This window comes from Sorex araneus, chromosome X (genome assembly GCF_027595985.1).
Source record: "Sorex araneus isolate mSorAra2 chromosome X, mSorAra2.pri, whole genome shotgun sequence".
Lineage (NCBI taxonomy): Eukaryota > Metazoa > Chordata > Mammalia > Eulipotyphla > Soricidae > Sorex > Sorex araneus.
Genome location: NC_073313.1, coordinates 83,951,408 through 83,966,701, shown reverse-complemented (window position 1 = coordinate 83,966,701; position 15,294 = coordinate 83,951,408). Strand labels below are relative to the sequence as shown.

The 15,294-nt window shown below is 43.5% G+C and overlaps 1 protein-coding gene across 1 annotated transcript in view; it reads left to right on the top strand.

Moving 5' to 3' along the window:
- Window positions 1–966: 966 nt before the first annotated feature.
- STK26 (serine/threonine kinase 26) overlaps window positions 967–15,294 on the top strand; it is a 55,434-nt gene continuing 41,106 nt past the window's right edge. Inside the window, exons 1-2 of the mRNA XM_004606368.3 lie at window positions 967–1,123; window positions 1,224–1,374. Of these exons, the coding sequence (XP_004606425.1) occupies window positions 1,333–1,374 (42 nt within the window). The 5' untranslated portion in view covers window positions 967–1,123; window positions 1,224–1,332. The remainder of the gene's footprint in view (window positions 1,124–1,223; window positions 1,375–15,294) is intronic.

Below are 15,294 nucleotides of genomic sequence, written 5' to 3'. Positions count from 1 at the left end.
ACTGAGTGTTTACTAGAGCCCCAGCACTGTTAGTTACAGACCTGTAACAACTTTCAAGTTAGCAAACGTCTTCATTTTTGTACTGACACTTGGACATGACATTTTTGAAAACGTAATTAACACCTTGTGGGTTCCCAAAGGACCCTTTAGAATGAAATCCCAATCCTTGCTATTATTAGACGGTTACTGCCGTTCTGATTCCCGGGTCACTCTCCGAAGAGCTTGTCTCGGTCCTGGACGGGCATCCGACATGGAGTTACTGGAAAGCACCGCCGTGGCTGGCTGCGTTCAGTAACATGTCCAAGTCACCAGCCAATCACATTTCCCACGCGGCTTTTCTTCTCATTCATTTTCCTGCTTTCCAACTTCCCTCTCTCTCACACGTGCGGGCGACAGGGAGTCGCACTCTGACCGTCCCCCCCCACCCAGCCTCCCCACCGCAGCCGAGATCCGGAGGCTGGGTGGGCGGGGGGGAGCCTTGGCTTGAAGTCACCTGAAGCAGGTCTGGGGGCGGGGAGTCAGAGAAGCCTGAGCCGGGTCACGCAGCCACCCGGAGGCGCGGTCCCGGGCTGGGACGTTTGCAGGGCGGGACCGAGCCAGGTCCCAGGGCCCTCACTCCCACAAAGTCGGGGAGCCCACGTGGACTTGCATCACTCCCAAACTTTCCACCCAACGTGCGCCCGTCTCGCCGAGGCTCCCTGCAACGTGGCCGCCTCCGGGACGCCCCCCAACCACTCTTCCTCTCTCCCTGCAGGCCGAGTCCGGTTCCCAGCGCCCGGAGGCCCCGGGCCTCCCCTCCGCACGTGCACGGAGCCGCCCCCTTCGCCGACTCCAGCGGGCCGGGCCGAACCCCGTCGCCAGAAGGAGCCGGGGCTCCGCAGACACCGCCCGGCAGCCACGGGACGGGGGCAGGGCCAACGGCGGGCCCGCCCCCAAACTCCTCCCGGGCCAAGCGGGCGGGCGGCTGGCTGGGGCGCCTCCACCTCCTCTTCCTAAAGCGGCGAGGCGCAGACGAGCGGCATCACTCGAGCCCAGGTCGCCGCCACCGCCACACCCCGCGCCCCGCCGCCAGGAAGCGCAGCTCCAGCGGAGGCGGCTCCTTGGGCTGGCCGGTGCCAGAGAGGTAAACTGAGTCCCCGGGAGCCGCTCCCGCCGCCCGCGCCCACCTCTGCGCCCCCCCGCCCCCGACCGTCCGGTAACCCCACTTGTGTGTGTCCTTCCAGGCCCGGGTCGCGAAGCCTGGGAGGGCCGCCCGGCTACCCCTGGAGGAGGAGCCAGCCCGAGCTCCCGGCGCCCCCGCCGCGCGCAGAGCGCGGAGCAGCAGCCGCGTCCATGGCCCACTCGCCGGTGGCGGTCCAAGTGCCCGGGATGCAGGTGAGGAAGCCCGCCCCCCGCGCCCACGTGACCGCCGCCCGCCGGCTGCCGGCCCGGGGCGGCCCGGGGCTCCCCCCGAGGCAGGGCCCGGCTCCCCGGCCAGGTGATCGGGTGCTAGCGGCGGGGCTCCCAGCGGCCCCGGGCCCCTGGGCCAGGCAGTGCCTGGCCCTGGGCAGGCGAGGAGTTGGAGGGGCGCGCGGCGAGAGGAGGATGGGGGCGCGGGGGGGGGGAGGCCGTATAAAAACAGGCCAGAGCCCAGGCACCTGCGCCCGCTTGCGCCCTGGGAGGTCAGGATTGGGAGTGGGAGAACTTCGGAGGGATGGAGGTAGCTCGGAATCTGGGGGATCCCAACTCCAGCCCGGTGCCCTCCCGGCTCCGCGTCCCCCGCCCCTGCACCCGGCGCGCACACAGAAGTTGGGGCGGAGCAAGATCGGGGGAGGAGGGGGGCGGTAGTCGGTGGCGGTTTTGAATTTGGGCTCTTCCTGTGTGCGCAAAGCGAAGAGCAAGAGCGAGGTGACGACTTTTCCCCATTTTGGTGAAGTTGCTGAAGTTGTGTCTTGCTCCCCCACCTGGTCCAGCCCCGGAGCGGAGCGTGAGAAAATGCAGGGTCCACCGAAGGGAGGGGGCGCTCCCCGCTCCCTCCTCCAGCCTTTCCCACCAGATTGGTGCATGTGGTTACAGGCAGCTTTTTGTCCCAGACAAGGGACTGTTGCGTGGGACCCAACTTCTTACTTGCGATCCATCCACCCGGTGCCCGCCTCTCCTCCCTCCCCACCACTCCATTTTCACTTCATTAAGGAAGAAATGAGTGATGCACACACCTCCTCCTGTTTTGCTGTTGCTTTTAAAAACCCGTGAAGTAAACTTCATCCTCTCGGGGCGATGTGCTCCAAGTCTACAAACTTTTTCTTTGTTTTTCTTCCTTTGCTAGATTAAGCAGCCCGTTTGTGAATAGCTCAGAGACTAGAAACACTCGAGCGGCAGCCCCGCATTTTCTTTGAATGTGGCAAAGACAAACTTTTGTCGAAGTTTCGCTAAAATGTTTGGAGCAGTAAATCGACAACTTATGTTTCCAGTCGGAGGGCTGGAGGACGGGGGCTCGCTTCACTAGTTGCTGTATGGAGTTCATCTTTTTTTGTAGTTGTTGGTCACATTTTATGCATGGTCACCCAGAACTCCCCCAAACAAACAAACAAAACCCAGTAACTTTAAAAATACTTTCCCTAAAAAGGACTATTTGTATTGGTCATCTCTCCATGCGGGGAATCGCGTGTCTGAAATACCAGGCCTTTGAACTGAATTTGGGGCAAGTTTGTGGTGAGTCCCAGGAAACCCATGTGCATTTAATATGAAAAAAGAGAGTGAGAGGGAGAGAGAGGGAGGAAGGGAGGGGGAGGGAGGGAGGGAGGGAGAGAGGGAAGGAGGAGAGAGACCGGAAATTGAAAGATATTAGGGCTATTTTATTTAGTCCCTTCAAGTTTTACTAAAAGGCCTCAAACTTTTTAAGCTAAAGCTTCTCCTCTCCCCTCTCTGCCCTCCGCTTCTCCCCGGCTCCACACCCCATTCATTCAGTTCTGCCTTTTATTGTATCAAGAGAATTAATAGGAGGCGTTCCCGGCTGCTGTTTTCTGCTTGGTGTGGAAGAAAGTGTGAGAAGTGCCCCGTGGTGCACGCCTTTCTCCTCTAGAGAGAGTAGAAAGTTAAAGATGGAAAGTTTGCCTCTGAGCGGCCCCATGCTTCCCTCTCCATTGTGTGCACGCGCCTGCGGGCCCGGTGCACCCTTGTGCCTCTCCTTCAGCAAGTTGGTGATTCTGAGGGCCTCGGAGACCAGAGGACAAGAATGCTTTCTGGCCTTTATTTTCATCTGTGTGCACTTGTGTCGAGGGATATGAGTTCTGATCTCTATTTCATTGCGTGATAGGGCTTGGGAACTGCTTGCCGGTTTCTTGTATTTCCCTGCTTTGTTTCATGATCTGATCTGCCACCTTTGAGTGTTTTGATCTTAATTTAGCTGGTTTTACATATGTAAACGGGTATTTGAACTTCCCAGTCCTGGTTTTTGACTTTTGCCTCGCCAAAGTTTTGAAAACTTGGTCCCATCTAATTTAGGTAAGGGAATAGTTTCAGTGTGAACAAGAGAGGACTATTTGTTTGTCCTCCTTCATCTTTTTAGAATGAAGTCTGGACTAGTTTACTATTCTTGGGTTTAAGAGAATTGCAGAAGAGATGACAAAATCTATCATAAACTTAAATAATTCTCTTAGAATTTTGTTAGAGAAGTGGAGGGACTTTTTAGTCCTAGTATTAGTAAGGAAACTTCATTTCACCATGTGTTCTTGGAATTACTATTTAGTATTTCCACAAATCGGTAAAGTGGTTGACTGGCCTGCAGCTTTTTAACAGTTTGTTTTAGAGAATTATGAAGATTGATGGAAAAAATGATTTTTCCAGGAAAAATTTGACTTTACCCACAGTGTTTTTCTCTCCTTGAGGAGAGACATGAAGTAAGAACCAAGCTACCTGTTCTATCACTTAAGAATTCCAGCATTCCTGACTTTCAAACAAAGAAATTTCTGTTGCCACTAGTTTAAAATAGAAAAGAAACTTGGAGTGGTGAAAGAAAACCCAGAGTTTGGTTCAGCTAAAACTCTTCCTTATGAATTAGTTATTCAAACTCATATTGTTGATATTTCCTAAGATGGTAATAGTGAATATTTTTTTGCCATATTACCCCAAATGTTAAAGGTCTGAATGCTTTGCATTTAATTTGTGCTTGCTTTTTAAGTATATAACTAAAGGAATTTTCCATACCAGGAGCTAAACTCTTGAAAAATACTTAAAGCACAACTTCAAGAAAAACAAGAAAGACACCAATAAATCTGTTTCTTTTCACTCAAATATTTATTCTCTAATGATTTAAAAGTTCTTTTCTTTGTAGTTTTCAGTCATATATCATACCTAAGTTTAATATAGTTCCCCTTAGAAAATGCATCAGCAGGGGCTGGAGCGATAGCACAGCGGGTAGGGCGTTTGCCTTGCTCGTGGATGACCCGGGTTCGATTCCCAGCATCCCATAGGGTCCCCCAAGCACCACCAGGAGTAATTCCTGAGTGCAGAGCCAGGAATAACCCCTGTGCATCGCTGGGTGTGACCCAGAAAGCAAAAAAAAAAAAAAAAGAAAATGCATCAGTAGTTTTTAATGCTAGTATTCTAAATGGATTGTTACTTCTTTTCTTATAAAATAGAAGTGGGAAAATAAGTCAAATGTTGAATTTGAAAATAAGTGTTATTATATTAGGCTTTATGTGATACCTCTTGTGAAAGAAGTCTTTTAAGTTCCCGCTAAAAAATTTAAATTAACCTCATGTATCTTTATTTATTTATTTATTTTTGCTTTTTGGGTCAAACCCAGCGATACACAGGGGTTACTCCTGGTTCTACACTCAGGAATTACTCCTGGCGGTGCTTAGGGGACCATATGGGATGCTGGGATTCGAACCCGGGTCAGCTGCATGCAAGGCAAACGCCCTACCCGCTGTGCTATCACTCCAGCCCCAACCTCATGTATCTTTAAATATGATCAAGGTGGTACAATTTTTTTTCTTTTTTTTGGTTCATACCCAGCGATGCACAGGGGTTACTTCTGGCTCTGCACTCAGGAGTTACTCCTGGCGGTGCTTGGGGTACCATATGGGATTCTGGGAATCGAACCTGGGTCGGCCTTGTGCAAGGCAGACACCCTACCTGCTGTGCTATTGCTCCAGGCCTGGTATGATTTTTTAAGTTGGTATTTGAGATGTAAAATGAAAAGAAACTTTAAGAATTAATAGACACTTTATTGAAGGCTTGTATCTAAAAACTAGAACATTGCCTTACATTGCCTTCCATTAGTAAACCTGGGTACTATTCTCTGGGAAGGATATAGAAGTGCATGATATGCTTCCTTGTGCTTCAGTTCTTCAAATGATTTTGTGAATTAAATCTAGCAGATGAACTATTAGATAATACAAATTCTCTGATACTTGCACTATATGAGAGATTTGTTACTGACAGAGATGAAGGCTTACAACTTACCCCAAAGGAATGTCAGGGTCCATATTGGAGAGGGCCTTTCCAGTCAGGGAAATAACATAAGCAAAGGCATGTCTGCAGGGAAGGGCACATCCTTAAGTGTGGGTGTGCACACGCAGTCTCTCACAGTGGGATAAAAATCACTTTGATATAAAAAGTGATATAAAAAGTCTTCTAGAGAAGTCATAGGGCAATGATTGGAAAGTATGATAGGGTCCAGAGTAGTACTTGAGTGTTAGGCAAAAATTCTAGGCTTTGGGCTAATTAAACATTTCTGAATAAGGGCGACTCAATGAACAAAGTGACAGAAATAAAATTTCTGATATTGGGCAAATGGATGAACTGGACTCATTATCTGATTGCCTTCAGTGGACCTAAAACTGTGATAAAAAATGCAGTTAATAGGCTTAATTCCCTAGTTACAGAAGATGGAAGCAAAGCCTTTGTGTAGTGTTGAATATGGACGAACTATGGTACATCTGAAAGATACTGGAAAGTCAAGGGGAAAACACTAGGTCAGAAAGTGAGTAAATGATTTCTGTCCTAGACTGGTGGAAATTGTGGTAACAATGGGATAACCAAAAAAAAATGTAGAACAAGGGCCATCTTTGTGGCTCCATCTTAGACCATACACGTCACACATGTGAGATGCTGGGTTTGATTCCTGGCCTGGCCAAACAATAACAAAACTGTAGAATAATACGCCAGTTAGCTTGATTGTGGTAATGGTTTCACAGTTATATGTTTATGCCCCAAATTGTCACATTATATATACATATGTACATTTTTGTCATCTTACTGTACCTTTATGAACTTGTTTATAATTTTTAAAATTTTATTATTATTATATTACACCCAGTGGTGCTCAGGGCTTACTCCTGGTTCTATGCTCAGGGATCACTCCTGATGGGCTCAGGGGTACCCTGAGTGCTGGGAGTCAAACGCTGGGACAACATACGCAAGGCAAACACCCTACCCAATATACTATTACTCCAACCCCCAAACTATTTTTTTAAGTGTCCATCAAGTACATGCTGTAAGTGTGGAGTTTTAGTTTTGAGTTTGACTTTTATTGAGCATTTACTATGTGCTAGTCATTTCACCTGTAACTGTAGGATAGTAATTAACAGGAAGGGAGAAGTTCCAAACATCAGCAAAGGTGGAAGATCAGCCCCTCGTGAGACAAGCATTATTGGTTGACGGTTAGCAATGACTTTTAAGATACATGAGAGGATGAGAAATTGTGTCAGGATTGGAAGGGAATTCACTGAAGGAAATTGTTTTAACTCTTATCCTGAAATCTGAATTAGGAATTCTGCTTGGTGCCAGAAACTGTTGCCTTAGCCATCTGAAGAGACTAGTCAGCTTCACATTTGAGGAGAGAAACATTGTTTTGCACTGATAAGCCCAAACCATTATCCTTGTTGAGCAGTGGTTGATACAAAGATGTTGAATATGCTGCTGATAATGGCAGAAGACTAGCTGGAATAGAATAATCAAAGACAACTCTTAGCTGGGAGAATTGGAAGTAATTGGAAGGTATGGGTTAAAGTCTAGGGGCTGTAGGGAGAGTAAACAGGAATTGGGCATGATGGGACATGTGCCTTGAACATTAATGAGGGTCCTGAAATGGCACTTCTGTACAAAGGTCTATCATGTACCTTCTATGCTTGAGTCACAGAAAATGAGAGAATATAATTTAGTTGGTACTTAGGAACCATTGAACATTGTCATACTGTTTTTTTTATTCTGCCTTTCATTTATTCAGTGACCTTACAAAATGGGGAATAATAAAAGCTGCATTTCCCTTTGCCTCAATGAGATGTTATTAGGATGAATTAACTGTCATCTGTGAAGTATATTTTGTACTCCTTTATAATAGCTGTTGTGATGTATGTGGACAGTTCATCCTGCAAAACAATACTTGGCTAATCACATGAAAACACGTCATTATCTCATCCCTCTTCTGCCTGATAACCCACATTTTTTGTATTGAAATCTGGCCTTTTCCTCAACCCCCTACACCACCATCATTGGACCCAATGTCCTTTGCTTATCTTTCCAGACTTTGTTATCCAGCTCTTCTCTGTGGATGTACACTTAGTTATCCCAAAAATTTCCCAGCAAGAATACCTTTTGTTCTGCCATGCCAATTACATTTTCAGTAATTACTGACTGATCAAATGCTACCTGATTTCCAAGGTCTCCATCTTACTTCCCCAATGAACTTGCTTGGGTGTTGCAGGCTACTGAAGTCTCCTCCTTTCTGAGTGCTTAGTATATTTACCGCCAGTAGCAGATAGTCCAATCCGAAATTAATATACTACCTTAAATTTCCCCTAATTGTGTATACTTGTCTCTAAAACTAGGTTATAAATTTCTTGAAGGCAGGGCCCCCTGTATTTTACTTCTCTTTGTACTGTTAGGCATAAATTTTATGTAATAGTGTTAGCTAATGAGTGCAGTGCAGAATAGACTTTTCTAACATTTCTCAATTCTGTTTCTGTTCCTTCAGATATATTATGTAATGCTTGAATTCTTTTAGTTCATGAAGGCTAATTAATGTGTGCACAATGTAGACTTTTTATACTTGCTGAAAAGATTTAACGAAACATACTTGTAACTAATCAGCTGTCCACATACTGAAGCTCTCAATCCCTTGCCTACCAAGACCCTTAAGAGAAAAAGGAGCCTCATTACTTTTGTAGTAACTAGGACTGATTTCAAACAAATTTGTGTCTTTGGGAGAAATAACCTCTTGTTCTTTCCATCTGTTCCTACCTTCCCCTGAAAACAAACAAACAAAAACCCATTAACGATCACAGAACTAATCCAACACAACATTGGCAAGTCCGCTAGATTTGAAAAAGAACAAAATACTAACAGAAATAAAAGAATAAATAAAAGGCTATGTTATATTTTGATTAGAAACATCATTATCTTGATGTCATTCTCCTGGAAATATCTTTATTAATTTCAGAAAGGGAATGAAAACAAACAAATAAAATTTTCTCTATCTTAGCCCCCTCATTAGGAAGAATCTGATGAATTTTATTCATATGAAGATATTTTTGATTAATGGCTCAGTGTGTGTCCTCTCCCACCCGAGGTTTACATTTAAATGTTATAGACTTTGTATACACACAAAAAGAAATCTAATCTTAGAATTTGAGGCACTTGATGCTAATTTTGATTGAGTTGTGTCTTTTGGAAGAGTGGCGACTTTATTATTTATTTCTAGAAAATGGATGTAAGAAAACAAATTAGCACCATGTAATGCAGCAAGGTCTTTTTCATTTCATGGAATTTAGACTGAAAGAATTTGTTTTTAACTACGGTATACATAAAATAATGTTTTGGGTTGAATGCCATGAGGTAACTCACCTTTAAAGGGACACAAATCAGTAAACTATGCTCATCTGAAAATTGGAAATTTTAGATATTGTGTAAATTTCTTGCTTTTTTATCTGCCATTTTTTGGACTAAGGTAGGATAAACAACTTTGAATTAATGTCTATAGAAGTCAAATCTTTTCAAGATATATTCATCTTAACAATCGTAAGAAATATGTTATCTAATAGGAAAATGCCTTAAATTTGGATTAAAAACAAAGCACAGGGGATGGTACAAAAGTAAAGCAAGTAGGGTCCTCGTCTTATACACGGTGGACCCAGGTTCAACCCTGGCACCACACATGGTCTCCCGCAGCCCTGCCTCTAGTGATTCCTGAACACAGCTCAAAAAAATAACTTCAATCCAACGTAAAAACACAGTTCTGGTTAGCTCTACCCATAATCCTCTGCATTTTACCCCTCTAAACCCCACACGATTGAGGAGGGCCATCTGATGTGCAACTTTAGAGAAACTGGGGTGGGGGCCTAGCATATAGAAGATTCTAAATACACTAGCAGTTAGCTTGTGGGAGTCAGAGATACAGGCTGCTGCTGAGAACTCGCTGTCTCCTTTTCTAGACTGGTTCCAGCATTCCCCTGACAACAGCCCCCTGACCTTTTTCTTAATTTATCTTCTGATCATGTGTTCTAAAATAATCAGATGTGCCATTGGTATGGCAAGTTTTGAATGGTCCAGCAAAATCTAGACCAAACTCTGACTCATACTTTCTGGGGACTAGAGAAAAACAATGTAGACAGGTGAACAAGTTGCAAATATTCTACTAATCAAAAATATAGTTCCGGGGCCGGAGCCATAGTACATTGGTCGGGCATTTTCCTTGCAAGCATCTGACCTGGTTTTGATCTCTGGCAGCCCATATGGTCCCCCAAGTACTGCAGGAGTAATTCCTGAGTTCAGCACCAGGAGTAACCCCTGAGCATCACTGGCTGTGAACCCTCCCCCCCCAAAAAAAAAATTCCAAGGGGCCAGAGAGGTAGCACAGCAGGTGTGGCTCTAAGATGTTGTAGCCAGGGCCTACTCTTGGCTTGACACTCTGGGATCACTGCTAGCAGAGCTGGGAGAACATATGGCATGCCGGGATTGAACCCGGGTCATCTGTGTGCAAAGTCAGTGTCCTACCTGCTGTGCTATCTCTCTGGTTCCTTGGAATTACATTTCTAATAAGTAGAATATTTGCAACTTGTTCACCTATCTACATTTCTCCTAGTCCTCAGAAAGTATGAGTCACTAGATAGATATGTACATATCTATATATATATGTGTATATATATATGTGTGTGTGTGTGTGTATATATACATGTATATAGGCTTTTGGGGTCACATCCAGCAATGCTCAGGGGTTAGTCCTGGCTCTGACTTGGGAATTACTCCTAGAGGTGCCCGGGGACCATATGGGATACCAGGGATAGAACCCGGGTTGACTGTTTGCAAGGCAAATATCCCACTTGCTATACTATCGCTCCACCCCCCAAAATATATTTTTTTCAAGTGTTCACTTACCTCTTTTGCAAGTGTTCGTGTAACTTCAGATATGGGTTAAACACATGGTGTTTTTGTCTCTTACCTCATGAAGAAAAATGTGTACAGAAAAAGTTTTAAAATTGTTTTGTGATTTTTTTTTATTTTGGGGGGGTGAGCACAGCCAGCAGTGCTCAGGGATTACTCCTGGTTCTGCTCTCAGGAATCATTCCTGATGGTGCTTGGCGTAACATATAGCACTCCAGGGATTTAACCTGGGTTGACCACATGCTTGGCAAATGCCCTACCCACTGTACTATTGCTCTGGCCCCTGTTTTGTGATCCTTGTAACAAAAATTGTGTATTCTTAGTGGTATTGAGAAAAGATTCATCCCTCCCTCTTTTAACCTGCTTTTGAAAAAAGTGAAGGCAAAATATCTTTTCAAGTATTACTAATTTAAAATGCAGAAGACTGAAGTAAGGGTTCAAATTAAATTATCATTGGAATTTTCATTTTGTTTATTACAAAACAATGGAGTGACCAGACAAAGAGTAACAGTTGCTTTGAATTACAGTAACTGCTTCCCAGTATTAACTTAATGAATTTTTACTGGATTTAAAATCCATACCACACTATGTATTCGAGAATTTTTCAGCATCGTAGTGAATTACCCTACCAGGTTTCAGTAGTGCTAAGTAACTCAATCCTAGAAGAGAATTTTTGGCAGAGGGAGCAAATACTTTAAGGACATCTAGTCACATCAAGATTTCTCTTTGAAAGTGCATTTTTGCATTGCTCTGTTAGTGCCTTTTATCCCCTTCTCCCAGCTTACCATTAAACCATTGGCTTTGGGACATATCATTTTACAGCATGTTATATTATACTAGGATTTTACTGCATGATGCTGTATCGTATAAATAACATAACAGCGGGTTATGGCTACACAATCAGGTGGGGGCATCAGCTGTTGTTAATGCAAGAAAATTTGGGGGCTCTGAGCTCACAGAGACCATAAAGTCATAATTTCTTCCCAAAGACTTTGCCTCATCATCACCGCTGCCCACTATAGCTGGGAAAGTTTCTAAACTCCCTGGTCTCAATTTCCTGCTGCCTGCCTTAACTTGAAGCAGAAGCACAAAGGAAACCAATCAGCAAAGCATACACACATGCAACTAAGTATGGTGATAGAAAATAGAACTTTGACCTCTGCGGTTAAGAGAACTCTAGTCAGTGTGTCTGGCAGCCTGAGGGAAAGAAACATATTTCAAATGTATGCTTTTTAAGTGCTGCTGACCCCATGGGAAGAACAGTTTGTGAACTCATTAATTAGGGTCCTGTTTGCTTCTTGAGTTTTAGTTAAAATCCTTTGAACTAGACACTTCCTATGTGCCCGTTGCCATAAAAGGGAGTATGTTGGACCTGCTCAAATTGGACCCTGGTCATCCAGGTTTAATATCTTTTCATATTAGTCTTCACGAAACCACTGGGTATGATTTCAGCCCAAAAACTTTTCGCAGGGTTTGGAAGGCGGCATTTGTGTAAGACATAGTGCTTGCTGCCTAGCTTTGGAGATACTGAAAGGATAAGAGAGTTTGACTTCATGAAGTTTATGTTGTACCTGCAAAGAATGCCGTCTAGACTTTAGAAATCTATCAAAGCAGAACAATAGTGATTATTCCCAAATGAGATAGAACCCTTCCAAGGGCGAGCAAACTGAGGAAGAGAATGATCCTGTCGGGAATACCTTTAGTCCAGGGGCTACTACTTCTTCCAGCTGCCTTTAACCGACTTTTAAAAGTCAGAGGGATACCAAGTTCCTTCCGTATCACAGGTTTAAGGTGAGTGCTGATTGACCTAAGCTACATTAAGGCCAAATGATAAAATACCAAAAATATAAAATGTTTTTCTGTTGAGGGGGCAGAGCGATGGTACAACAGGTAGGGCGTTTGCCTTGCACGCGGCTGACCCAGGTTCCATTCCCACCATCCCATATGATCCCCCTAATACTGTCAGGAGCAATTCCTGAGTGCAGAGCCAGGAGTATCACCGGGTGTGACCCCAAAAAGCCAAAAAAGTTTTCCTCTTCAGGAAACAACCCTTAGAGGACATTGTGCTGCCTCTGTGTTGGACATGGAAGATGAGCACAACACCCCCCCACCCCCTGCGTAGATCTAATTGTTTGCTCCGATATGCACTTGATCTGTCGAGGAACCAGGAAGCTAGTCCTGGTGTAGGGCTTGTGGGAAGGAGCTGAACCCTAGTTTCATCTATGGCATAATACTTTTTCACTTAGTCTACAAGCAAGAGTTTTTCAGCAGGAAAGTGAACTGAAAGCAATTTTTTTTTGTTGTTTATTTCTTTTCTGAAGATTGCATTAAGCATCTGATCCAACAGGCTGGGTTGGATAAGGTGAAAGGCTGGATGTAATAAACATATTGTAATATCCGGGCTTTAGTTGATAAGGGTTTGATCTAGGGCAGTGATAATCAAACCTAAACATGCATCTGAACCATCTGTTGGGTTAAAAACAGACGGCCGGTTCCCCGTCTCCAGTGTTTCAGATTCGGTAAGGTTCTGTGGTGGGGTTTGTGAACTTATATTTCTAATGAGTTCCTAGCTGCTATATTGGTATGGAGACCACTCTGAGCACCACTCAAGGAAGAATGACAGACCCTGAAGGCTAATTGGATATAGAAAAAGGAAAAAATGTGAAAAGGGAGAAGTATGGAAGGAAAAGAGTCAGAGGCCTATCTGAGTGTAGGAGAGAAAATGGAGTTTGTTTTTAGAATGTTGACTGTGAAACACACTTCCAAATAGGAGCAATTAGTAGCAGAGTTGCTGTTAAATAGTAAAGATGGTGGCAGGAGAGACATAATACAGGGGGTAAAAGGCTTGCCTTGCACTCTGCTGACTTTGGGTCTGTTCCTGGCATCGCATATGCTCACTCGACTCCTTCCAGATATGGCCCCCAGACCCAAAAATAAATAAACAAATAAAACAAAAGAAGTAAATATGGGCATTAAGAGCCCGATGTGGTGGTAGTTAGTTAGTAGATGAAATTGTGATACCTTAACAATGACATGACTTTTGATTATCCTTCCAAGGAGCTGAACTAAACTTTATTTATGTATATGTTTATATTTTGGGTTTTGGTCCACACCCAGCAGTGTGGCTGGGTAGCCTCTGGTAACCCCATTAGGGATTACTTCTGGCTCTGCACTCAGGAATTCCTCCTGGCAGGCTTGTGGGACCATATGGGATGCTGGGGTTTGAACCCAGGTCAGCCACATTAAAGAGTATTCACTGCATAATCTCTCTAGTCCCTGAACTCAACTTTAGATTAAAAAAATATAGCGTCCAGAATCCCATGGTCACCCATGATACTTCCTGTTTCCATCTCTACAGATAGGTTTGATAACTCAGTAACTGCTCTTATCCTTGAATATCTGACATTTTTTATAAGAAGATGAATTCTATTTATACTTGTAGTTATGAAACTAACTTGACTAAAGCAAAGTAAAAATGCCAGTCTCATAAATGACACTAAATGGCAACATTTCCCCTAAAGACACAAAATTTAAAGACTTTCAATTTTAATGCATCTCACTAATTTGTATTCTTCAGGATCTTTTTCCCTCACCCTATTATTCATACCACCTACCCTTAAATCCCTGGCCTTAATAATTCTGGGCTGTTATATAAAAAATACCCACTCATTCATTCCCATGATATCCCAAAGATAACTTGTGCTTACACATATAATTCCTGGAGGGAAAAGGAAGTTACTTTCAAACCACTTCCTAAATGCCTTTCTGACACCAGTTTCTGCTCTCGAAAGTATTCTCTCTACCTGTCAGATTAATATATTTTTTGTTTGCCAACAGGTACCCTGTAGAAAAGTTTAAGAGTTTGCTAAATTCAAACAAAGGATTGAAATGGAAAGAAAGAGAAGAAAATAAGGCATCCTTATTGAGTTTGCCAACACAGACAATGTGAATAAATTCAGTCCACCAGTATTGGCCCTAAATCACGTTTTAATTCCTACAATGAGCATACAACCAGTGACAATAAAATTATCTTTCAGAACCAAAGATTTCTCACCTCTTGACTGTCTTCAAACACATGTGCAGAAATGTATTTCTAAGCACATTTTAAGTGATGTTAAATTAGCATTAGAATAAATTCACTGAGTCCCTACATGACTTTTTCCCTCTATAGGGAATAAAATTTGTTGGGGTTTCAAAATTCTGATGTATTTACTTTGTATCTCACACCTCTTACATAGTGGCTGTCCTTTTTAGGCTAATTACTCTTGTTACCCTTATTATTCTAAATAGCTAGATTTCAGTTTTTTGGTGGAAGTCAGCAGGTGCCTGTATGCACCCTCAATGTGTATTTTGCATGAAGTGTATTATGTTTAAAGACAGTTTCAATCTAGTCAATAAAATAAGGCTCAACATTGTCCTTTAGAGGTTTTAATTACCTCTACCAATTTTAGACATAACTAATAAAGTTCATTGTTGAAAGGGGGGTGATAGCTCAAGAGGTAGGACACAAGCCCAGACTTTGATCCCTCCCACCATGTGATTCTCCCAACACCATCGGGTGCAGCTCTGATGGCCCCCGAGCACAATAAGGTATGACCCTAGTGACCTCAGCACCACCAGGTGTGACCCCCTTAAAAACAGTTTCAAAAAGGGGTAAAAAATGGGATGATCATTAAGTTCAAGAAACAAAATCATGATTTCACAGCATCATTTATGAATGTTTGCAATATAACACGAATCTAGTTGTATATGTAAAAAAAAGTATGGTGTTCAAGGATTTTCAACTACTTTCATGATAGAAAAATTACCTCAAAAAAACTTAAAAATATGTATTGTCTCATTTTAAAACATTTATGCTAGAGATGAGAGAAAACAGGAAGTAAGGCATGTGCATGCGGCTGCTTCCCTTAACCTTAGTTCGTTCCCCAG